The 24,428-nt window shown below is 50.9% G+C and overlaps 1 protein-coding gene across 1 annotated transcript in view; it reads right to left on the minus strand.

Moving 5' to 3' along the window:
* Positions 1–24,428, minus strand: part of RNF43 (ring finger protein 43) — a 57,573-nt gene that overhangs the window by 13,860 nt on the left and 19,285 nt on the right. Inside the window, exons 2-3 of the mRNA XM_066202110.1 lie at positions 5,229–5,351; positions 757–831 (exon numbers count right to left, since the gene is read on the minus strand). Of these exons, the coding sequence (XP_066058207.1) occupies positions 757–831; positions 5,229–5,351 (198 nt within the window). The remainder of the gene's footprint in view (positions 1–756; positions 832–5,228; positions 5,352–24,428) is intronic.

The following is a 24,428-nucleotide window of genomic DNA, read 5'->3' on the forward strand; positions in this document are numbered from 1 at the left end:
CCAGAGAGGCAAGGCCAAAGGCTCTGAGTTGTTGATAAGATTTGATACTCCTGGCTTTGGTGTACCAAATGGAAAAGCTGGAAAAGTGGGAGCCAAGGCTTGGGGTAGGGATCAGAGACTGGGATCTGAGCAACCTCGGCATCACCTCATGGACCTGCACTTGCTGCTGTGTTTCTTTGGCACCAGTAATTAAGTTGTAAATGCATGAAAGAGCCACAAGGGATGGATCCAGCAAGGAGTCAGCCCAGACTCTGGATGAGGTCAGGCACCAGCTCCCCTGTTTGTTCCCTATTTAAAGCTGGATGTTTTTCGTATCCCTGAATAATCTGGATGGGGAATTGATTTCCTTCCAGAGATGACAATGGTGCTGGGGAAAGGGACCTTTGGAGGTGTCTAAACCAAAGTTAAACCTGCACCAACAGCAAAGCAGGGGGATGTAACTTTGGCTTGAAAACTTGAGAAATCACCCTTCCTGAGGCACATTGGGTTGTTGGGACTAGATGCGATGGGAAAATTTATGACTTCCCAAGAGGAGGCATCCAGCTCCCTGCAGAAAAGTTTGATAGACCAGACAATGTCTTTTAAGAGCATGGATGTGCCAGGGAGAGTGTCTGTGTGGGGTTAAGAGCCAACACCCAACACCAGCAGCATCCTCCCAGGACCTCCCACTAGTGCCTGGGGGGTTCTGCCCTGAGCACATTTCAGGATGGGACAGGAGTACTGTGTTTTAGCTGAGGGTATCACTGGGGTCTGTACCTGATCAGCAGCACTTTCATCATCAGTGATGTCGAAAAGGATTGCACGGGCTCCACGCTCCCCTGCCAGCTTTGCCTGTCCAAAACAACAGAAGCTTCAGTGGGCATTTTGTACTGTAACCTGTGTCCACACCTGCCATTGGATCCATGTCTGCCTCCTGGGCTCTTTGCAGGAGAAAGAAGCATCTGCCTGGACTGAGGAAACGGTTTCCACCTTGTTTCCTGAGCTTGTGTTGGGCTGCAGTTTCTGCTCTTGCCAGAGCCCTGCGGCTCACAGGTGATTTCTTTCCAAAGTTGTGGAGGTGAACTAGTTGGTGGCCTTGCAGTCACAGCAACACACAAACCTAACCGCTCCCCAGCTGTCTGCATGCCAGGTGCTCCCTTGTTTCAGAGCTGGATTTGCTGGGGAGGAACGTGCAGCCCTGTTAGCCCTGCTGACCTCCACAGACAGCAGAAACTCCCACAGGTCCCCTGTCACCTGGCAGCACCAGGGCTGTCAGAGGGCCTGACTCCCAATCATGCTGCTCTCCCTGGTTCCCCATGCTCATCAGGGAGAAGCTCAGGTGGAGACAGGGCTGCAGGTCTGCTCTGGGATTCTGCTGTTCGACAGCTTTTCCATCGGGGAGGGACAGCTCAGAGATCCAGCCAGCCAAGCACACGTGCCACCCTGGTGAGGTAACCAGCCAGGACCTTGCGGGTCTCCCACCTCCTCCCAGGCAGCCCCTGGAGCCCTCCGGGCAGGCAGAGGCAGCCCCGGGAGTTGGAACCTGAGCAGAAGGCTGGGCTGGGCCGCGGCCGCTCAGGCGGAGCCCTTTGATCAGCGCGTCCAGAGCGCCTGAGCAAACAGGAGCAACATTGCCAAACCCTGGCTGGGGGCCACGTGGCGCTGCCCTGCTCCCAGCTGCGCTGTCAGACGCAGGGAGCCGGCCGGGCCAAGGGATGCACCATTCCCAGCATGGCCCAGCGGCACCAGCTCCATCCCTGCTCCTGGACCATCTTGGCGAGGAGTGGTGGGGGCCTGGGTCTGGGTACAGGGATGGGAATGCTGCTGCAGATGGTCGGGAGCAGGCAGAGGTGGAGGCTCTGAGCTGCTGATAGGATTTGACATTCATAGGGAGCTAGAAAAATCAGATCAAGGATCGACCAGGGATCAGAGACTGGGGTCCTGCCTGGGACCAAAGGAACCTCAGGGTTTGCCAGCACTTTCAGGGGAAGAGGACTTTCAGGGAGTGAATTCCATCTGATAGTCAGGCTTTGATGAACAACAAATATCTCTAGGAAAATTTTATCCTGCTAAAGACACTGACTGTGGGGCAATGAACAACTGAGACTGGACAAGTGATTTTTCCCAACATCTTTCTGACTCCTATTGCAAAGGACACAACTTCTGGTGACCAGGAACAGGGCCCAGGAATGGCTGGAGCTGCACCAGGGAGAGTTAGGAGAGCGGTGGATATCAGAGAAAGGTTCTTCCCCCAGAGAGGAAGAGGGCAGAGGGTGCTGGGCACTGCCCAGGCTCCCCAGGGAATGGGCACAGCCCTGAGGCTGCCAGAGCTCCAGGAGCTCCCAGGGATGCCCAGGATGGGATTGTTGGGGTGTCTGTGCAGGGCCAGAGGTTGGACTGGATGATCCTTGGGGTTCCTTTCCACCTCAAGATATTCTGTGATTCTGCTCAAGCCTTTCACAACCTGTTTGATACAATAATTTTCTCAGTGTTTGCTATCTTTGTGCTGTATCTCTTCAGCCACATGGCACAGCTGAGCTCCCTCTTTGAGGACTGAAACTCTTCTGGTGCAAATAGGTATTTACAGGATGAGTTTGGAGATCTCAGCAGACTGTCAGCCAGAAAGCCTCCACAAAAATTTACAAATTATGATCAGAAAAAAAAATAAATCACGTCGAATTGATTCCAGAGGTCCTTCCCATGCTTTCCTTTTCTCTAATGCCTTCCCAGCTGGTTTTAGCTTTGGATGCTAAAGCAGTGATAGAACTGAGGAAGCAGGGAAGTGCCTCAGGTGGCTGATGGAGTTCTCCTCGTGCTGGGCTGGCCAGGGCTGTCCGTGTGCAGGGCTTGGCTGGGTGACAGCTGAAGCAGAGGTTGTGATAACACTCTGCACATGGCTATTTTTATCATCACTGATACAGCCCTGCAGTTCCACATGTAAAGCTCTGCCCCAAGACACAGCTGCCAGGAAAACAAGGTTCCTGCTCCAGTCAGCACTAGCCACATCCCACAGCTACACCCCTGCTCCAGAGGAGATCCTGGGATTTTGAGGAAGAGACCTCAGCATCCCTGCTCATGGCAGCAGCTTAGAATGAGATTACCTTTTAAGGTCCCGTCCAGTCCCAACAACTGTGATTCTCCGATCTGTATGATGTTGGAGGGAGGGAGCTTGGCAGAGTCTTCAGGAGAACGGAGAAGCAGACAGGCAGGAATTGCAGAGGGTGGAAGATCCATGATATAAGGCAGGGCTCAGGGATGTGGCCAGCCTAAGGACAATCTGCTCTATTCCATGGCTAAACTACTCCAGTTTGTGGGAGAATAACTGTGAGCCTCCCTTGGTGAGATTTTAGAGCAGGAACACCTGCAGGATGGTGACTGCTGTCATGAAGAGCTGGATGTCAAAATCCAGTGTTGGACCTGGCTCTGGTAACAGAGCAGTGATGACTGATGGCCAGTGAACTGTCTACCAGGTGAACTGAAGATCTGTTTGCTTTGGGGGGTTTAGGGGTCCTGGAGAAGGGATCAAGGTGGATGAGCAGAGTGCAGCAATGCACACCGTGTCCTGTCCCCCTTGTGCCAACCTTTCTCAGATGATCCTTGGACTCAGTGACACACTGGTACTTCCAGTGCTGTGATCAGAGTCTCAAAGATGAAGGACAAAACTAGCGAAAGAGTTAGAACCCCAGAATCCCAGAATGGTTTGGGCTGGAAGGGACCTTAATGCTCATCTCACTCCACTCCCTGTTATGGCCAGAGACACCTTCCACCTAGACCAGATTGCTCCAAGCCTCATCCAACACGGCCTAAGTTTTGAAACCTTTTAAGATTCTGAAATGGAAGATGGGCCTTTGCAGCTGCTCTGTCCTCCTGTTCACCATCCTCCACAGCAGCTGCACTGACTAAACATCCTGGGGCATCCTGGCACCACTGTCATGTTACGGTCATATCTGGATGGACATGGGAGAGCTGGAGGCACCTGCCCAGCCCTTTTCCTCATGTCTGTCACAACCTGCCCAGGCCATTTTCCAGGTGTGGGGGAACTGACAGCAGGGTGACAGCTCCATCATGCTGGCTCATGCCAACAGCTGGTACCAGCTCCAGAGCAGCAGCATCCCAAATTTGGGTTGGGCAACCTAGGAAGGGATAGGGACTGCTGCCCGGCTGCCCGTGCAGCCAGCGGGAACCAGCCCAGGGGTGACAAATCCACCATGCCATCACATCCCTTTCCTTGTTTTTGATGCCACAGCCTCCGTGAAAAATCCCTGCTGTGCAGGAGCAAAAACTGGGTCCAGGTTTTGCCTGCCTTCTTCAGCCAAGCTGCAGAGAACATGGAAAAGGACCTTGTCCCCATCTCCACCACATCACCACCAGCAGGAAGAAGGCAACAAGGTAGAATCACCAAGAAGTGCTGAACAAGGGGGTTTTCATGCTTGTACAACACTTGTACAAGCATGAAACAGCCCAACATTTGGTAGAGAGACAATCAAAAGAAAAAGCCAATGTCATCCTTATCCATCCAACTAATCAGAGTTACAAAGATTTTAAGGTTTAAAATGACCCTTGTTCCTACCTGACTTCCTTATTACCATAGATTTGGACCAGTGACCTCAGCTTTTGGCACAAGAACTGCTGTTTCACTGAGGTCCCTGATCCAAAGACCTCTGAGACCTCCCAGGGCCCGAACTGTTAACAAGTCATGACCCACCACTAGTTCAGCTGGTCAGCATTTATCTCACTGCTCAGCACTGACTCTTCTCATGCCTCATCCAGTGAAGCATTACAGCATTATTTTTGGAAACAGAGGTGCGGAAGGTGTTTTCTGTGTCCATGTTTTCCCACAGGCCAGAGAACAGGGAGAAAGAGAAATCCTCTCAAGGGCCAGGGAGCAATGTGAGGCTGTCAAACAGGAGGGGCACAGGGCTGCTGGGCAGCAAAACTGTGGGATGTTGGCTAAGGTCTGAGCATCCCAGAGCTGCCAGGCTAGGGAGAACTCCACACTTTTTACAAAGTCAGGCAGTCCAAAAGGTCAAGGGATGGGTGTTTGGGACGGCTGGCACACCATCTCTCCCAAAGGACCCCTTCTGCCAAGGACCACTTCTGCCAAGGACCCTGCTCTGTCCTTGTCCTTTTCTCCACTTCTCAACAGCTCTAGAAAAGAGCTACCTTGCTGCTTCCTCCTGCCCTTTTCTTTGCTGCACCACAGGTTTCACTTCCTAGGCTGATGCCATTTCAGGCATTTTTGCACTTACCTTGTTGGCCAGGGACAGGCAGGGGTTGGGATCCCGATCCGGCTGTTCCAGCTTGACGATGGTGATGAATCCCGATTCTGTGTGTTCATCCTCACTGGTGTTGCACAGGGACAGTGGGTGGGACTAAGGGACAAAAGAAAGTGGAAACTCAGATCCTGGGGCTCAGCACTGCAAGGGGGGCTCAAGCCCCCCCTGCAAACCCTCTGGACCTGCGCAGAGGCGTAGGAGCCCCTGTTGCTGGGTGTCACCACAGCACTGCTACATGCCATGGCCCTGCCTGAGCCAGTGAGGGTTTGAATGACACAGAAGAACAGCCACTGCCCAAGCTGGGTGTCACCCCAGCCACTCCAACCACCACAGTCCCCCCAGAGCCTGGCTGGATGCTGTGGAGCTGGAGACCACAGTTCTATGGCCTCTGGTTGCACCCCGCTGACCCCCCTGACACTGGGCTTCCCAGGAAGGTGGCTGGCAGACATTCCCCTTAATCACAGGGTTATACCCATTAGAAAAGTGCCAGGAATGCTGCTGGCAGTGACAGGGGCGCTTTTTGCTGCCTGTGCAGTGATACAACCCAGCACCAATTCTACATCCACAAGCAGCCAGCACTGCAGAATAGGGAGGCCCCAGAAAGCCGCAGAGCTGCTTTTGGTAGCACCAAGTCTAGGTGCTAACAAAACCATGAAAGTAAGTTAAAATCACCAAATCCTAAGATGACAGCATGGAGACCAACTAGTTCCAACGTCTAGTGCAAATGTTGGTGGCTGTGAGTTTGTATCCAACTTCTAATCATGTCTGAAACTGCTTAAAACCAAAGTAAAAGCAAAGGATTTCAGTGAAATTTGAAATATTTTAAAACAAAAGTTGGCATCCTTTTGTCAAAACACAGGTCTAGTGGAAGGTGTCCCTGCCCATAGCAGTGGGGATGACTGAATGATCTTTAAGGTCCCTTCCAACCCAAATCCCTCTGGGACGCTATAATTTAGATTTCAGACTTCAGGACATCAGAGAGAGTGCAATTATACCAGGCAGAGCACCACAAACTCCAGAAATCCAGGTTTTCAGGGAAGCAATCGGAACGGTTATGGTTTGGAGCAGTGGGAAGCTCCCAAAAAGCCCCTGCTCCCTTGGAGCACTGACAGGCACTGCCTTGACCAACATCAACAAGTGCCCGTGATCCCACTGGATTCACCCAGAACGGCATCGCTTTGTGCTCTGCTTGCCTGGTTGGGAGCTTGGGTCAATATGTGATCATGGCTTTGGGTTAATATGTGCTTGTCACAGCCACAGAAAAACACCAAACAGGAAATGCAGACCGTGTCTCAGGATAGCTCCAACAGCTCAGAGGGACCCCACCCGAGCCTTCTCTGGGCTGCACCTGGAGCCTGGGGTAGTTGGGAAGGACCTTGGAGCTGCGTCCATCCCTGGCTGTGACACTCACGAGACAATGACAGTCCCATGTGCTGAGCTTGGAGCAGCCTCTCTGTGTCCAGGATTCCTGGGCCTGATCCCAGCATTAGGGTGAGAGGCCCTGGCACAGGGTGCCCAGAGAAGCTGTGGCTGCCCCTGGATCCCTGAAGTGTCCAAGGCCAGGCTGCACAGGGCTTGGAGCACCCTGGGATAGTGGAAGGTGTCCCTGTCCATGGCAGGGGGTGGAACAAGATGAGCTTTAAGGTCCATTCCAACCCAGGCCATTCCATTTCCATGATTAATGGTGAACACCAGAAATATGAGCAATGGGCCAAGCTACTACAGCTCCGAATGTGCGTGGGGAGCATATGGAAAATGCTGGCAGCTGCTCTGGAGAAAGACCCAGTTGATAAATCTGGAGAAGACCTGCTGAGAAATGCTGGTCCCTCCACCCGAGACCCTTCCCACGTGGGCAGCTGTCCATGGAGCTCAGGCAGAGTAGTGGCCCCTTGTTATTCCGTGCTGCATCTCTCACAGACATGGATCAGGTTGGAGGCTGAGCCCAGGAGCCTTCTCAACACCCTGCAATGCTCAGGGCCATTCCTGGGGCAGGGACACAGGCCCCATCCATCACAGCCACATATTCCACTCATCTCTGCTCCAGAGATCTCCTCCCTCTCCTCCCCTCAGCTCCTCCTGTTTGTTGCTGTGCTGGGAACTCCTCCGCCAGCAGCACAGCAGCAAGACATGGCTCTTATTTTCTACATCCTTCAACAGCATTTCTCGGCATTCCCACTGCCCCATCCTTGGCATTACGAGTGAGGGATCCCAGCTGCACATGGTGCTCACAGGACAAGAGCAGACTCAAAAAATAATCTAAGGATGATGTGGAAAAACATTATGAGACTTCTTAATGCAGAGGACTTGTGTCCCATGCATGTCTGTGGCTGCATAGACAAGATCCCCTGCTCCCTCCTGGGTCTGTGGCTACAGATGGGCTCCCAGGCAGGACATCCTCCTCTCTGCTGGGCTGGGCACCTTTTCAGGACCAGCTGCCACAGCCATGGCTCCTTACAGACCCTTATCTGATCCAGGAGACAACAAAATCCCATTGCTGAAGAGAGGGGGTATCAGAGAGGCTTCATACATGCTGCCTAAATCCCACCACACTCCTGTTCCAGCACTCCTCCCTCCCAGGGGCTTTGAGTCAGCAGAGGGACCTGAGGGGTTATTATGCTGGACCCCACAGTGCTGTTCCAGCTGGGGTTCCCTGGTGGAAGTCACATCGCTGCTCTGCCAGATCTTTCTCACGAGACAATCCCTGCCTGGGCCTGTGCTCCCAGGATCCCAGTGGTGGGCTGGGATCAGCTGGCAGGGTTCAGACTCACTTGGGTGATTCAGCTCTGCAGCTCTGTCCACGCCCTGGCCGTGGTAAGACACTGTCAACCTGTGACCCCTGGCTTTATCACTCCATCTGTCTCTGTCACCACATCCTTCTGTCACACCTTCAGAGAGGACACAGAGCTCCTCCTCATCCCTATCTTCTTGCTATCACATTTTTGATTTCTTCTTTCCTTACCTTATGGCTTCTTTTTATTTTCTACCTTTTCTGTCCACAGTGCCAATCCTAAAATACTGAATTTCACTTTTTAAACTCCTTGACATCTTTACCACTTTATTCCCACCAGTCCCACTACCTTCACACCAACCTGTGCCTCCCAGCATCACTCACAAGTTGCACTGAGCAGCAGAAACACGGGGAAAGGTCCTGGGGCATCAGGCATGGAGAGGTGCCCAATTCCCACTTGAGAGCGCCATGTAGAAAATAGGAGGAAAAAAGGTGACCCTGAGAGCCCACTTTGCTGCCTGAAGGCAGGATCAGCCAGACCTAAAACATTCAAGTGTCAGAGACACTTGCTGAACCTGTTTTCAAGACCTCCAAAAAGGGGGACTCCTCACCCACTCCAGGACTTCCATCTCCTCCACACCAGAAAGTGTATCCCAGTGCTTCAGCAGAGCAGGTTTTGCTCCAGCCTAAGCCTATTAATTCTCACTGAATCAACCATGCCCATAGAAAAGAGATTATTTGTGCTTTATTTTTTTTCTCCCCAAGGAGCCTTTAAACATTTCTCTTCACCTTTCTGTTCACCAAGGAGTCCTGAGGACAAGGGCTGAAAAAGGACTCAGAGAAAGTCCTCTGTTTTCTCTGTAAGGGAACTTGGAGCAGTTCCCACGCTTTCTTCATGGGGGAAGAATCAAAATTTGATCTGATCTTAAGTGGCAAAAGAAATGTTATAGCCAACCCATAGGATTGGCATGGAAAAGACAGGAAGAAAACGGGACAGGAGAGTGCTCACCAAAGGGCTTGAGAAAAATCCTGGACTGAACTCTTCACTACACTGACCACAATCCCAGAAAAAAACTGCAGGCAGCAGTTATCAAAATACGTTTGAAGAAGTAGAGAGCAGCACAGGGAATGGCAGATTGATAATCCCGACTTTCCTGCCAAAAGAAAAGCCAGGTTAAAAAAACAGGCTAATGAAGAGAAAGGAAGAACTAACAGAGCTTTGGAAAAGGAAAAGGATGGTTCACAGAGATACAGGGTTCCTCAAAGCAGTCAGTGAGTGTGGGACTAAAGGCAGTTCCATGAATACCAGACTCTGGTGTCTCCTCTCCTGTTCTTCTGCAAGGTCAAGGCAATGGAAGATGATGGAATATTGTGCAGTACTGCCCAGGGAGAAGGACTTTGGACATGGGAGCAACAGAAAAAAGGGGAATAGCTTCCCACTACCAGAGGGCAGGGACAGATGGGATATTGGGAAGAAATTGTTCCCTGTGAGGGTGGTGAGGCCCTGGCACAGGGTGCCCAGAGAAGCTGTGGCTGCCCCTGGATCCCTGGCAGTGCCCAAGGCCAGGCTGGACAGGGCTTGGAGCACCCTGACATGTCCCTGCCCATGGCAGGGGTTGGGATGAGATGGGCTTTAAAGGTCCTTTCCAATCCAAACCATTCCATGGTTCTATGATCTTGAGAACCAAAAAGAGAATAAAGCGGGGTAACCCTTAAAATGAACTCACCAGGACAGTCCTAAGGCAAACTGTGTTGTCCAAATATTCACAAACCACATGGAAAAAGAGAAGGGATGGTGAAACGACCAAGTTCTTCAGTAACACATAAAAATCCAAGTTGGTAAATATTAAAATTGCCTAGCAAAGGATCTCATTATACTGAGTGATGGAATGATACAAGATATTAAAAAATGCAAATATGAATACATTTATCCAGGTATTTTAGACAGGGATGAGCCCTAGGTGAGCCGTTAATGAACAGGAAAGAGCTTGGAGTCACTGTGGTGAATTTTATGGAAACTGTTGTAAAATTACCCAAACCAGTCAAAAAGCAAACAGGCATTACTGTAAAAAACAAATAGATAGATAAAGCTTTAGTGTGTCAACATCGTGACTATTGCAAGGATTCCTGCTCACTCCATCCTAAACAGAGACTTCTGTACAAGTGATTAAGTGAACAAGAATTGTTCAGCTTTGTGTAGGTGGGATATGTTAAAGTTACAGACACCCATTAAAAATATGAAGAATTCACGGATCAAAACACCAGGAAGAGCTGTTAAACAGAGGTGGGGACACCAGCCTGGCGGGCACAGCCTGCTGCAGTCAAGGGGCTGCAGAGGAGCATCCACTGGGATTTGCCTGTGCTCTGCACATTTTGGGACTGCAAGGGAACTGCACACATTGGGCTCTGCACTTACCAGGCAGCACCACAGACTGCACTCTCCTCCCCACTACAGAAGACTTTTGCCATGAATATTTCACCTAGGAACCAAACTCCAGAATACAGCTGGGATTCGTGGTCAGTCGTGCCAGAGAGCCAGGAGAGCATCTGCTCCCAGAACACCAGCGGAACCAGCTGCTGCCTTATCTGTGGGACAGTGCTGTGATTTCTGGCTGTGTCCCAGCACCAGTTCTCCTTCCCTTCCTCTCACTAGTATTCCAGCAGGTGGAATCCCATGCAAGACCTTGAGGGAATGCTCACTCATGCAAGGCCAGGAGAAGGGTGCAAGGATTTTGTCCAGGACAGCAAGGCCTACCCTGCCACATCTGGTGGTACCTTGAAGCCATGATGGCCCAGTCTGCACATGAACAACATTCAATAGCATTTCACAGCCTAAAGTTTTGATGGTCAGGGAGACTGATGGGCCATGAGACACATTTCTATCTGAAATGGAAATCTTAATATTTTTTTCTTGTTTGGTTTAGGACGTTGCCTCTGACAGGACTTTGCAGGGCAGAGCATGGTGCAGAGATTGAATTCTGCTCTCACTGAGTCTCCCCAGGTGGCTGTGGGTTCAGGACCGGGGGTAGGATGAACCCTTCTCTGCAGCTGCAGAATTTCCTGCTCGGAAGCAAAGCTCATGCCAGGACCATTCTCCACTTGCCATTGGTGCCACAGCCATAGTGGATGAAATGCCTTGTGGAAAAGCTCCTTCACAGATGAGCTACAGCCACAGCAGCAGTGAGGGGATGAGCAAGGGGCCTATGGCACCACAATGGCACCTTTGGTGACGCAGAGCATCTTGGACATTGTCGTGCCACATCCATGCATCCATGGGAGACACCCCCTGCCCACTGCCCTGATGGCTTCACCCAGCTGTGTCAAGTCACTGTCACCCAGCATGAGCTCCTGAGGCAGGATATTCCTGGATTTGTGGATACGTCTGGCTCAAGACACCTCTTCCTTGCAAGAATTCTGTCAGTGAGCCTCTGAGCTAAGTGAGGTTTATATTCCTTTGTAGGTTTCAAAAGGCAAGTGGAAGTGTTCTCCTACCACCCTCTCCATTTTTGCTGCCAGCACTAGCCTGGCTGTAATAATTACTCGGCAAGATCCTCTGCTGGGTCTATGAGGAGATGGAAATAGGGCACCTGAGACGGGACTCCTGTGCAAAGGAGCAGGGCAGATGTCTCAGCTGTAAAAGCTAGATGTGCACCTGCACAGTGCATCTCCCAGAGGTGTCAGAGCGTGGGCACTGCCCCAGCTGCTGGCACCAGGGACACCTCCAGGGACCTTGCACAGCTGGGATGGAACAGGCCATGTGCATTTCTCAGTCACCACAGAATGCTCCTGACAGCAACACTGCCTTGTTGGGACAACCCAGTCACCAGATCCTCCTCTCCCAGCCTGCCCCAAAGCTCAACCTGTAAGAGGTTGGAGTCAGGTGGGGATCGGACTCTTCTCCCAGACACATAACAGGACAAGAGAAAACAGCTCTCTTGTGCACCAGGAGATTCAGGTTGGACAAAAGTAAGAATTTCTTCATGTCAGGTATTGGAAGGGGCTGTCCAATAGAAGTGGTGGAGCTCCCATCCCTGGAGGTGTCCAAGGAATGGCACTCAGTGCTCTGGGCTGGGTAACAAGGTGGGGATTGGTCACAGTCGGGCTTGATGCTCTTCAAGGTCTATTCCAACCTCAGTGATTCTGTGACTCTGTGAATAATACTGCATGAATGTCTTTATTGCTGTTAGAAAGGCTCTTCCCAGTTTACCTCAACTCTCCAGCTTTACCAGCTGAACAGAAACCACTCTTACCCCAAGACCATTCCACTCTACTCACAGAGACAGCAGCAGGAATGACAGGACACTACCACAGGCACAGGAGATGCTGCCAGGAGGCTGAAACACAGCAACAGCAGAGCTGGAAAGTGCTGTGGGACACTGCGAAAAGGACATGGGAGGATGAGGAGGGACAGGGCAGGGAGATAAAGTGGATTTTAGCCATGAAGATGGAAATGGCTGGTTGGAAAAGAACACTAGAGTGTTTCAAGAGACCCAAGGAAAGATTGCCACTTCCACGACTCCTGGGCATGAAGCTCAGCCATGAGGATGTGGGGCTTTTTTAATTTACCTGCATAAAGTTTCAAAAGCTGTTATAACAGCAAACACACCTTACCCACATGAGTCACAGACAAACACATTCACAGATAACAGGCGCATTATTCTTAGAGAGACTCAGGTCCTACCTCAACATGAGAACAGCTCAGACAACCATCCAAGTCCCCTGAAGGACTGGCCAGAGGTGGGAGAGGAGACAAAGGAGCTACAAAGTGCCAGTGCAATACTCCCGTGCTCGTGCCCTTACTTGTACTCATGAGCTTCACTACCTTTGGCCCAAGTCACGGGTCAGCAGGGCCTGAGGGTTTGATACAACAAATCAGTCCCTAATCAAGAAATGACTGTGTTTCCCTCTCCTTTTCGTTACCAAGTTGATGAGCAACAAAGAGCAGGGCTGAACCCAAGAGGGATGTTTATTTGATTATCACACGTGCAGGAATACACAGTTTAGGTGAAGTCTGGATCTTTTCTGTCATTCTCTGCAACTCCCTGAAAGGACTTCAGAGCCAAGTGGGGGTCAGGCTCTGCTCCCAGGTAAAAAGGGACAGGACAAGAGGAAATGACCTCAAATTGTTCCAGGGGAAGGTCAGGTTGGACATGAGGAGCAATTTCTTCCTCAAAAGGGTGGTCAGGCCTTGGAAGGGGCTTCCCAGGGAGATTTGGAGGTGTCCAAGGAAGGTCTGGATGTGGCACTCAGTGCACTGGGCTGGTGACAAGGTGGGGATTGGGCATAGGCTGGATTTGATGGTCCTGGAGGGGTTTACCAACCTGAATTATTCCCATGGGGCTAGGGAAAACTCTCAAATGCCCCTCACCGACAGCTCTGCTGAAGTTTGCTCTCCTGCAGACAGAGAAGTCCCACATGAGGGAAGCAAGTGTCACTTCTGTTGGCACAGCCACCATGAGGACTGTATGGACTGACAAGAAAACCTCTGGCAAAATTCCATAACAACACCTGGTTAAACTGTCTCTGTCTGCTCCACACATCCATGCTGGAGTATCAAAGGCAAAGGGAGTTTGGTCAGCCCTGACTCATAGCACTCAATGAAAGTGAAGGCAAGGGAGAACAGCTCATGCTCCTCTGCCTCAAGCACTCTGCAGGCAGCCTGGATCCCAAATCCCATGGAGAGCATCCAACCCACGCTGACCTGCTCACCTCACACACCTTGGAGGGCCCAGCTTGTCCCCACTCTGGAAACATCTCTGTCCTTGAAGACTCTCTTTGACATGACCCTCGGTACTGTGCTGGCAAGTGGCTGGGAGCTTAAAGCTGTGCCACAGAACTCAAACAAGTCTTGTCCCTCTACACCCCTCAAAGCACTGGCAAAGCCCAAGCTGTGCTGGCAGCTCTCTCACCTCTCCAAGCATCGAGGTCCCTTGGGACCAGATCAGGGGTGGCACAAACACATGAGGACTCCCACAACTGGTCCATTAAGCACCTGAGACAGCTCTGACCCTGAAAGTAGCTCTGCAGCGATGGACCATATACAGACACTCACCTGAGCTGAGATTGCTTTACTGCAGGCACTGGGTACTTTTCCTCAACCACCAGCTTTTTACAGTGAGTTTCAAAGTTAAAACCTTGACAAGTGATGCCAGAAAGTGCATTCTTGATCTTCTAGAAAGGAGAAAGCAGATCTAGAACAGCAAAGACTGACAAGAAAATTCCTTTTGGGGCAAATTAAGCAACAACTTCTTCTGAAGCATCACACATCCCCAGGAGGGCTGAATGGCTCCTGGAATGGAGGCTCTCCAGAGGTTGATGTGGGCTGGCAAATTCTCTAAAACTCTCCTAAAGATGAAACTCAGCAGCATTGTTGCCTGGAAATGTCAGGACTCTGGCATGGCGCTGAACCAGCACTGTGGACATTTCTGGAGAAACCAGGAACGGTCCAGGTAAGTTTTACCTGTTCACGGACGAAATGTTAGGATTGCACATGGAGCGGTTCTCACCAGGGAAACGCCGCAGGCAGGAGATGGGCTTGGAATGGAGGAGTCACCCCAGGGAAAAGCTGCCGGCAGGAGATCGGTTTGGGGTGGAGCAGCCAGCCCTGCTGAACCTTCCCGGCTGGCGCCGGGGGGAGCGTTGCCTGATCCCTTCCCCCTCCATCTCGCTGGGCTCCACTGCCGAGCCAGGTGCAGAACAAAAGGAAAGTAATGATTTAGTTATTGCTGCAGCGCCGAGGGTTTGAAGGTCAGGCGCTCAGCACAGCACCGCTGTACGGCCAGGCCGTGCTGCAGCCCTGCAGCCAGAGCTGCTCCGCAGGGGCCGGCGCTGCGCGGCTCCGGCTCCTGCGCGGGCACATGAAAGGCTTCTCTCTAATGTAATAACTGACGGCCTCTTCAGTGCCGTTTGAACTGTTTACAGACTGAGTTAACGATTACAGGCAATGTGTACCTTGGCTGCTGACCAAAATTCTTACCCGCCCGTCAGATACTATCAAAGAGCCCTTCACTGCTGGCCTGGAGTCCTTCCAAAGCACAGCGCCGAAATGCTGGTGTAGAGGAGGGGCCTTGGGTGCTCCAAGGTAGACAGAGATCTGCTCTGGAGAGGTGTCCTGGGATCCGGGTGCCAAGTCACGTAGAGACACAGGAAGGCCTGAGGGCTCCCTGAAGCCCCCCACCCCTTGCCCAGGGCCACACGTGGGTGGGCCCTTCCCTGCAGGACACTGGCCACGGCTTTGCTGTGCTGCCTTCCAGGCCTTCATAGAGGACACCACAAAACCCACGAGCTCTGGCTGTCCACATTTCCCTCCCTGCATGAGGTCACTGCCATCCATACCTGGTTCTTTACACATAGCTTAGGCGGTTGTATTAATGCTGGTGGTTACACAGCTTAAAGCTCCTCCTGCCAAAAGCATTTTCAATACCCTCATGCCTAAGAGTGAAGACAAGAACAAACCAAGTGGTGGGAGATTAGATAAAATCACTTCCATTGTTATTTGTAGCTGGAGAAATGCAGGTGTAGGTATGAGGTCTGGCTAGATTTGGGCTCAAAAACAAGCCCCAGCTCTCTGGGGCAAATTGCACCAGGTCTGGAAATCCCGTTGAAATGAAGGGATGAAATAAAGAACTGGCAAGCTGCGCTAATTACAGCTGAGTAACACAGAGCCACATTCAAGCAGCACAGAGGCTGCAGAGCAAACTCTGCTTCCGAGCAGGAAATTTGCAGCTGCAGAGAAGGGTTCATCCTTCCCCCGGTCCTGAACCCACAGCCACCTGGGGAGACTCAGCGAGAGCAGAATTTATTCTCTGCACCATGCTCTGCCCTGCAAAGTCCTGTCAGAGGCAACTTCCTAAACAGAACAAGAAAAAAATATTAAGATTTCCATTTCAGATAGAAATGTGTCTCATGGCCCATCAGTCTCCCTGACCATCAAAACTTTAGGCTGTGAAATGCTATTGAATGTTGTTCATGTGCAGACTGGGCCATCATGGCTTCAAGGTACCACCAAACCATTGTTTAAAAAGTGCTGCTTCAGTCCATCCCAGAGTTCCAAACTCTCAGCTACACCAACAACAGGAACTGATGCATCCCATGCCTACCAAGAGCCTGCACAGTACTGGTTTGCCATCATCCCAAAGCTCTTGGTACAAAATGCCAGGTGATAAAACTATGAAACTGTAATTAAAATTTTGCTCCTGTGTTCCTAAAACAAGCTATTTTGTCCTGCACAAAAACAAACAAACAAAAAAAAAAAAAAAAAAACAAAACAAACAAAAAAAAGCAAATACGTCTCTTTCACAGGCTGACAAGAGATGGAGTTTCCAAGGGATGCTTTCTAGAGAAGGGCTGATGCCTTCCCTCCATGCCAGTTCTGTCTTGAAGTATGTTTTATGTCAGCAGGTCCTGGGCACAAGGACAAAGATTGAACAGGTAAAGGAATAAATTATTTGCCTTTCAATCTCGCTCTGCACTGGTTTCCCACTGTTTTATTGCTCAGATGTAGTTTTCTGTAGTATGGATGAGCAAGTGGCTGGTGGAGGACACGAGTCTCTCTTGTTGGACATTGTTGTATTCACAGAAGACAGAAATGTAGATGCAAATACATTTGCTGTGATTTGATTCAATGAAACTTGCTGGTACAGTGCAGTACACAACAGAAATTGGTTCCTCCCACGCTTACTTGCTAAGACATGAGTTCAGGCCCTCTGGGATCTGCAATTCCCTGGCTGCTATGATGACATCACTGACATCTAAGGAGCTGCAGGAATGCCAAGAATGCAGCTTCAGGCTCCTGGGGATGCTGAGCTCATCTGCTGCTGCAGGAGGCACCAAAGATGGGGTGCCTAGGTCGCACTCCTGCTGCACTTCCAACCTACACTCACTGCTCTTCTTGAGGCCGCACAACACAACACCTGGGCTGCACCAGCTTAAACAGAAAAAGGGAAATTGCTTGAAAATTTCTTTCACTGATGTCTTCAGATGCTGAGCAGAAACAAGAATTTCAGCACAGGCCCAAAAGGTCAGACCCCAAATTGACATAACCCAGTGACCTGGGCAGGAACTGATGCCCAGGAAGTTCCACCTGAATATGGGGCAGAACTTCTTCCCTGGGCAGTGCCTGAGCCCTGAACAGGCTGCCTAGGGAGTGAGTGGAGCTATTCCAGACTCATCCGGACACAATTCTGTGCCCCGTGCTCTGGGATGACCCTGCTGAGCAGGGAGGTGGGATCAGGTGACCCACAGTGGCCCCTTCAAGTCTGACCATTCTGGGACTCTGGCAATCTGTAACCCGACTATCACAAGCCAGTGGAGACCACTCAAAAGAGTGGTTTTCCACTTCATGTTCCACTTGGGATACCATGCCAGCATTATTGTAGTAACTGATCTGGGAGTTGTACCCAGAGCAAGGTGGTGAACAGCCTGAAGGATTTCACAAACACACCTTTTTCCTTTTAGCCCATTTATACTTGTTCCACAACATTCCCTGCAATTGATCTCAACAAAGGATTTCAGAGAAGTCAATAAAATATCCTTGCTCGGACTGAAGATAATTTGCACAGGAAACTTCCAAGAGTAAACTCTGTTACCATCCTTGCTGCACTCGGAGGGACTCCAGCCACCGAAGATCACAGAATCCCAGAATGGTTTGGGTTGGAAGGGACCTTGGAGACTGTCTCATTCCACCCCCTGCCACGGGCAGGGACACCAGGTGGCTTCACAGTGTCACAGGTGTTCAAAGCGCTGAGCTGGCATAGTGGAAGGAGCTTGAAGCAGGTAAGCATGAAACACTTCCCTTAGTTTCAGCCTGTTGGAAGCCTCTGGAGACTCCAGCATTCATCACTAAAGGGCAGAGTCTCCATGTAGAGGTTCTTAGGGACAGGGATGACAGAGGTCTTGCCCCAGCACTCAAGAGACTGAGGCCAAAAATGTGGAGAAATTTCCATTTTCAGGCATCTCTGCTGCCTTGTCCAGAGCAGCACAGAGCAGTGAACATGCAGGATGAAGGACAAACAGGGCAGGAAGTGAAATAACATCCCTGCTCAACAGAGTGAGATCCAGTGGATGCTCTACCCACTGTCTTCATTCAAGGACCCCAATAATTTGATCAAACATTCCTTTGAAAGTACTGAGCTCTACCAGCTGTTTTACTCCAAGGAATAGGAAGGGAGCTACTCACAGCCCATGTTTGGGGCAGTGAAAGGAGGTGAGCTGTGACATCACCTCCACTGGAGCATCCAGCCCTCGCCATCCTGGATCTCTGTGAGAGGGAAGAGAGGAGGATGAGTGCTGGGATAGTGAGGACTTCTGGAGCCAGAGTAGTTGAGACTAAAAGAAGATCAGAAAGAAGAAAGTCCTCCTGGTTACTGGAGGGAGGTCTCCTGCTCTCATCCCTGGTTCCTGCAGAGGAGGAGACATGACTGATGGAGTCTCCATTGGCACCTGCCAATTCCACATTTTTCTCTTTTTTCCTTAACAATGACACTGGCCCCTGCCAGACAAAGACCACTGGGAGAGTCAAGCACTGCCTGAAGCTTCTGCTTTGGCTGCCCAGCACTGAAACTGTACTTTGTTGTGTAAAATGAGCCATGAACACCTTGAGACCACTCACGAAGACCCTGATTCCTGGGCTCCACTGCCTTTTCTCCTGGTTCTGCAGGGTGGAGGTGGTTGCAATCACAGATTCTCCCTCTCTATCTGCTGCTTTTCATCTTGTGGTGCTCCCGCTCCCAAGGCAGGATGGCTGAGGCAGGTTAATCGCACAGCCATGCTGGAAGCACAGGAAAGAGCTTTTTGGTGTGGTATCTGACCCCTCTATGCTGTAAAACCTCCATAGTCTTGCCCCAATGGTCTGGGAACATGGCAGGTGCCCATCTCCCAGGGAAGGACAGAGCTTGTTGTGCTGGATCCCATGTCCAGAGCCACACCAGGTCCACACAACATGGATTTGCAGCTCTTTGCAGAGAGCACACCCTCTGTACAGCTGTGCCTTGCTGGCACCACGGGGAACCTGCTGGTGTCTGCTTATGATTCTGCAAACTCTGCAAGGGACAATCCTTCGTTACAGCTCAGTTGATTTCTCCCCTGATCCAATGCAGTTGCTTTTCCCACCAATATTCCCTAAAGTCACACTGAACAATGTGCATTTACACCGCCCAGTACACTGAGCCCTTGGTTCCCTCATGCAACTGGCATCCCCGTCAAGGGGGAAGGACAAAAAGCCATTGTAGCCAAAACCTTAAGAGCCTGCCCGAATGGTTTCTGTGGTATTAGGAATCAGTGCAGCACTTGAGAACACAGGGATAAATCATTAACAAGTCATTATTGTTCACAGGTACTTTTGGCAGGAAACCACTGAGGTCAACTTGGACAAACTGCTGTGGCATAGTGGGGGTGGCACTTTTCCTGCAGGAGCATTCAAATCTTCCTCTAATACCAAGAAATAGGCTGGAAGCGACCTTCCTTGCTGAATCTAATCGAGATGGAGAGCAGCACAGCCCCTCCTTCCCAGTCTTCTTGGCCTGAGCTCCCTCCCAGCTCTGTGATCAATCCCTCACGTCTGCTCTCCGACAGTGCTGTTCATCATTTTTGCCCTCACAGAGTGGGCAGCCTGACAGCCCAAACACCACTGGTCATGTAGCAACCACAGAATCTCCCAGCTCCCATCAATCACTTCTACTACTGGGAGCTGGGGAATTCCCAAACACTGCTGCTTTTCCCAGAGATCTGTCCAGGGGTGGCTGTTTCTCATGCTTTGGAAACCTGTAGAGATGTTGCTTCTGGACAACTGTTACCAAATTCCCTCATCCCCAGCCAAACTCATCAGCTCGGTGGGCAATGGGGAGGATGAATCCACGTGCCATCTTCTCCCCAGGCCATCAGCACTGGCAGCAAAAGCTGAGAGCCATCTCCGTGGTTAATATCCTGGAGGCTGATCCATCCTCACAGCTTCCAGTGCCATCAGACACTCCAGCTTCCATGGAAAACTATTAATTCTTGTTGTCATCCAGTTTCCTGCACAGTGGCCAGCTGGCCACTGACCCCACTGTTATTTAGTTGGTGTAAATCAAGTGCCACAGGACACTTTCAGAGCAATTCCTCCGAATATGGAGATGCAGTCCTTTAGAATTAAGTAACCAAACAATTTGGATACAAATAGCTTAAAAGCTGTGGTGTGTTGGTCAGCGCGAGCTCCTTCCTCGGGGATACAACACTAACATGGGGCTCCTTTAAAAGCCCTAAAAAATCTTCCAGAAGATGCCATGGATTCAGCTCAGCTGCTCGGGCAGTTTTGTGCACAGTCAGCTTGGGATGGTTTGGTGGTGATTTTTTTTTACTAAGAAAAAGTACTTTTAATTTTGACATTTAAAAATTGCCTATCATAAGCACCAAAAAATTTCTTTCTAAACTCACTGGCTTCTGGACAAATTCATGGAAGCCAAGAAAATCAGTCGGGTAACTGAGTCCAGCTCCTGAGGCAGCCCATGTTTCCATCTTTCCCTAAAAATTTGACTCCACAACTGCAGACCCAGGCAGGGACACCTGTACTGCAAAGGGACACAACAGCTGCTTTCCAAAAGCCTGAGGTGTGGTCAGATAATTCAAAAAATTCAGTTCTTCTGCCCAGCCTGATCTAGAAGGTTCACGACAGGGCTGCCATCAAATAGGGTTTAACAGGACTGGTTTTCCCCGGAATGGTAACAGTGTTCAAATAAAATCCTTCTGAGTTTGACATGGTCATATTGGCTGAGGTACCACCTGAGCTACAATCAACATTTCAAAGACCTTCATGCCATGGAGCACCCAAGAAACTTTAAATCCAGCCAGAAAAGTTGCAGCAATAGAAGTCTTCTCAGCCTACCATGGCACACACAGGGGATCCCCCACAGATTATTCCTTTGCTTTGCATTTTGTCCAATTGATCCCACTCCCAGAGATGCACCCAAGAGTTTCACTCGCTCTGGAGTGTCCCCAAAATTCTTCCACTCCATCCCAGCTGGGCTGTGCCACTGTCTACTGTCCTCTGCTTCCACAACCTTCAGGCTTCATTTCCCTGGTCCTTCAAAACCCCTTTCATAGCCCAAGACTGGGGATGAACATCAAGTTGATTATAAAACAATTTCTTTTGTTGATAGAAAATTCTTTGCAGGGCGTGAACAGCAGGAGAAAGAAAGGACTCCTCTGAACTGCGAGCTGGCTGGAAACCCCCGGAGGGCAAGAATCCGATCCCTCCTTTGAGGAGCACAGACCTGTCTGTACAGGCTGCGGGAGCAGGAGAGCTCTGTGTGCAGCTCCACAAACACTCACCAGCCCCTGCCTTGCCTTGCTCAGGACCAGCCTCCAGCTCATGCATGGGAAATGGTTCCGCTCCTCCCATTTGCACCCCTGGACAGACCATGTCCTCCTCACCCCACTAATTCTCTCCTCCAGAGCCAAAGCTCTGCCCCATCACCTCCCTATCCACCTACACCACATGCTCTACAGCAACCCCATCATCCACCCAAACCCAAATCCTTCTCTCCTGCTGCTCAGAACCACCCTGTGCATCCTTCAGAGCAGCTCAGGAGGAAGAAATCCTCCACGCAACAACCCCAGATCTGGGCAGAAACATCCACCCATCTGCTATTTAATATTTACCAATACCCCACCAAATCCTCTGCCCTGGATGCAGCCATTCTGCAGATGCCATAGCAACCCTTATAAAAAGACATCCTGAGGATGGACAGGACACATTCCTTAGGAGCAAGGAATCTGCCTACCAACACCGAGCTTGAGAAGCCATGTCCACAGTTTCATGTTTTCCAGCCCTAGGAAGAAACATCATTCCTTGGGCAGCCAGCCTTGCTCTGGACCAGCCCCATCTGCTTCCCAAGAGGACCAAAGTCCTTCAAAGTCCTTTAGATCCAGTAAAATAACAAATACAGAGAAAAAAACCAAAACACCAACAATGCAGAATGGTTTGAACTCCCCCTGCCAGTCTCTGCGTCCTAGTACAGGTAATACCACAGGCTCACCAGCATCTCCAGACTCAGCTGTGCCATCCTGAGCAGTCCAACTACAGCAGATCCATTCCAGCACCATTTGTGTCTCACATCCAGGAAAACCCATGGGTGTGCTGGTTACCCTGATGTTTCCTTTCTCCCTCTGCTCCCACAACACACAGCCTCTCGTGCAGTGCTTCCACTACTGATATTCATGTAAAATACACAAAGGGCTGCTCTCAGCACTCAGTGCCAGCATCTGAGCAGGGAGGAGGCAAAGTCAGTGGACCTGGGGAAGGGAGGAAGGAGGTGAAACTCCCTGTTCCTGCACCTCAGCATTGCCAACAGATGTGTGCTGCAGTTCCCTTTTATCCCACAGATTCCCAGAGTGGTTCAGGCTGGAAGGGACCCCAGAGGGTCACTGGTGCCAGTCCTGCTCAGGCAGGGCCATCCCAGAGCACAGGGCACAGGATTGTGTCCAGAGGGCTCTGCAATATCCCCGCTGAGGAGACTCCAGCCCCTCCCTGGGCAGCCTGTCGAGGGCTGGGCACTGCCCAGGGCAGAAGTTGTGCCTCCTGTGCAGGGGCAGTTGCTGGGCTCAGTCCCTGCCCGTTGCTCTGGTGCCACTGCTGGGCCCCCGGAGCTGAGCCTGGGCCCTGCTCTGCCCCTCCCTGCAGATATTTGAGGAGTCTCAACTGGAGCTTGGAACAGAGAGCTACTACCAAAAGATCAAAAACATTTTGGGAAGATTCCCTGGAGCAGTGTGGGATCTCAGTCCCTGAAATCAGACCAAGACATCAGGAAATGCTTGAGAAGGGGCTCAGGTGGATCCCAGAACATATACCTTCCTTCAGAAGAGGAAAAGCCCCTTGGGTACCTCCTGGGAGGAGTATGGGGCTGCTACCTGGGATCTCAGCTCCCAAGAGGAGATGTGAAAAGACTCCTGGAGATGCCTGGTGCATCCTGGAAGATGAGGTTTCCATGAAAGGAGAAAAATCATTTCAGATTACTTCCTTGGAGGAGTCTGGGATTGCTACCCAGAATATCCAGTGCCTAAATCAGAGATGAAAAGACTCTGGGAGAAGGCACCTGGGACATCAGCTTCTTGGAGGAAATATGAAAAGACTCCAGGAGATGTCTGGGAGGTGTCTCAGGTAGATCCTGGAAGATGCAGATTCCACAAAAAGAGAAAAATCATCTTGGCCAGCTTCCCTTGAGCAGTCTGGGGCTGCTACCATGGATTTCAGGTCCTGAAATCAAGAGATCAGGACCCCAGGAATGCTAACCCCTTGTCATCTTTGAATTATGGTGGTAACGTGGTCCTCAACAAGGCAAGAATTTCCACAGCTGCTGTCTGGCTGATTCTGGTGGCAGCCCCTGGCTTGGGCCTGGCTCATCCCAGTGCCCTCCAGCCCACCCAATCAGAACAGACAGCTCTGGGGGAGATTTCTCATTCTCAGCCTTTTCTGACATTCCCATCCTTTCTGGAAGAAGCACCTGTGCTTGTCCCAGCTCCCCTGCCACAGTGAAGGATGCCCTGGAATCAGTGCAGCTTCCAGCTAGCCAGGGTCCGGCTCCAAACCCAGGGTGGGGAGGACACCAGGATGTCCATCCTTCTCTCCCCACTGCACTGTGGCTGAAGAAACTCCTGCTTGATTCTCGCCCTCCTGGCTTTGCTCTAAAGGTCACCTGCCCCCTCCACTGCTACTCACACCCTCCCTGGCCTATCAGGACATGAGGGGTCCGGCAGGGAATAGAAGGGAAAGTCTGCTCAGGGGAGCTCAGCTGAAGTCTGATTAGGACTGTGACGGGAGCTGAGAAGAAAGTGAAGGGTGTGGAAAAAAAAAGGAGGAGAATGATTGTTTCAGAGGAGAATAGGTCCAGAGCTCTGGGCAGTTTCATTACAGGAATATTAAGTAAATGAGTCAGAGCTTGTGATGCCTGAGGCTCGGGAAAGCTGCTGCTGGAGTGAAGGATGGTGAGGGAAGATGAGGCTTGTGGCGTGCTGTCTGTGAGCGAGATCCAACCAGGGGCACAACAAGAGGAAACTTGTTGCCTGCTCAGACTTTGATGAACATTTGCAGAGATCAAGCACTGCAGATGTTCCATTGCTGCCTCTGTCTGTGGCCTGGTTCCAGCTTTGGGCCAGGCACTCCAGGGAGCCTTTCCCAACCTACTGCGGTTCCCAAGGCACTGGAGCTCCCAGAGTGCCCCACTCCAGCAGCACCCCCACACCACGCTGATTCCTCAGGTCCCTAACGTCATTTTGCAAGTCGGATTTTATGTATTTGTAGCTGGTATCTGGGGTTAAAATTTGTCTCTTAATTCCTGCATCTAAAAAACTGAATATTGCACTGATACCACGTGCAAGAATGCTCTGTGTATCAATAATCTCTGCAAGTGTTCCAGGTCAGGCTGGACTGGGCTTGGAGCAACCTGGTAGTGGAAAATGTCCCCTGCCCATGG

This window comes from Chamaea fasciata, unplaced genomic scaffold (assembly GCF_029207755.1).
Source record: "Chamaea fasciata isolate MVZ Bird 193981 ecotype frontalis unplaced genomic scaffold, bChaFas1.0.hap1 SCAF_21, whole genome shotgun sequence".
In the NCBI taxonomy this organism is placed as follows: domain Eukaryota; kingdom Metazoa; phylum Chordata; class Aves; order Passeriformes; family Sylviidae; genus Chamaea; species Chamaea fasciata.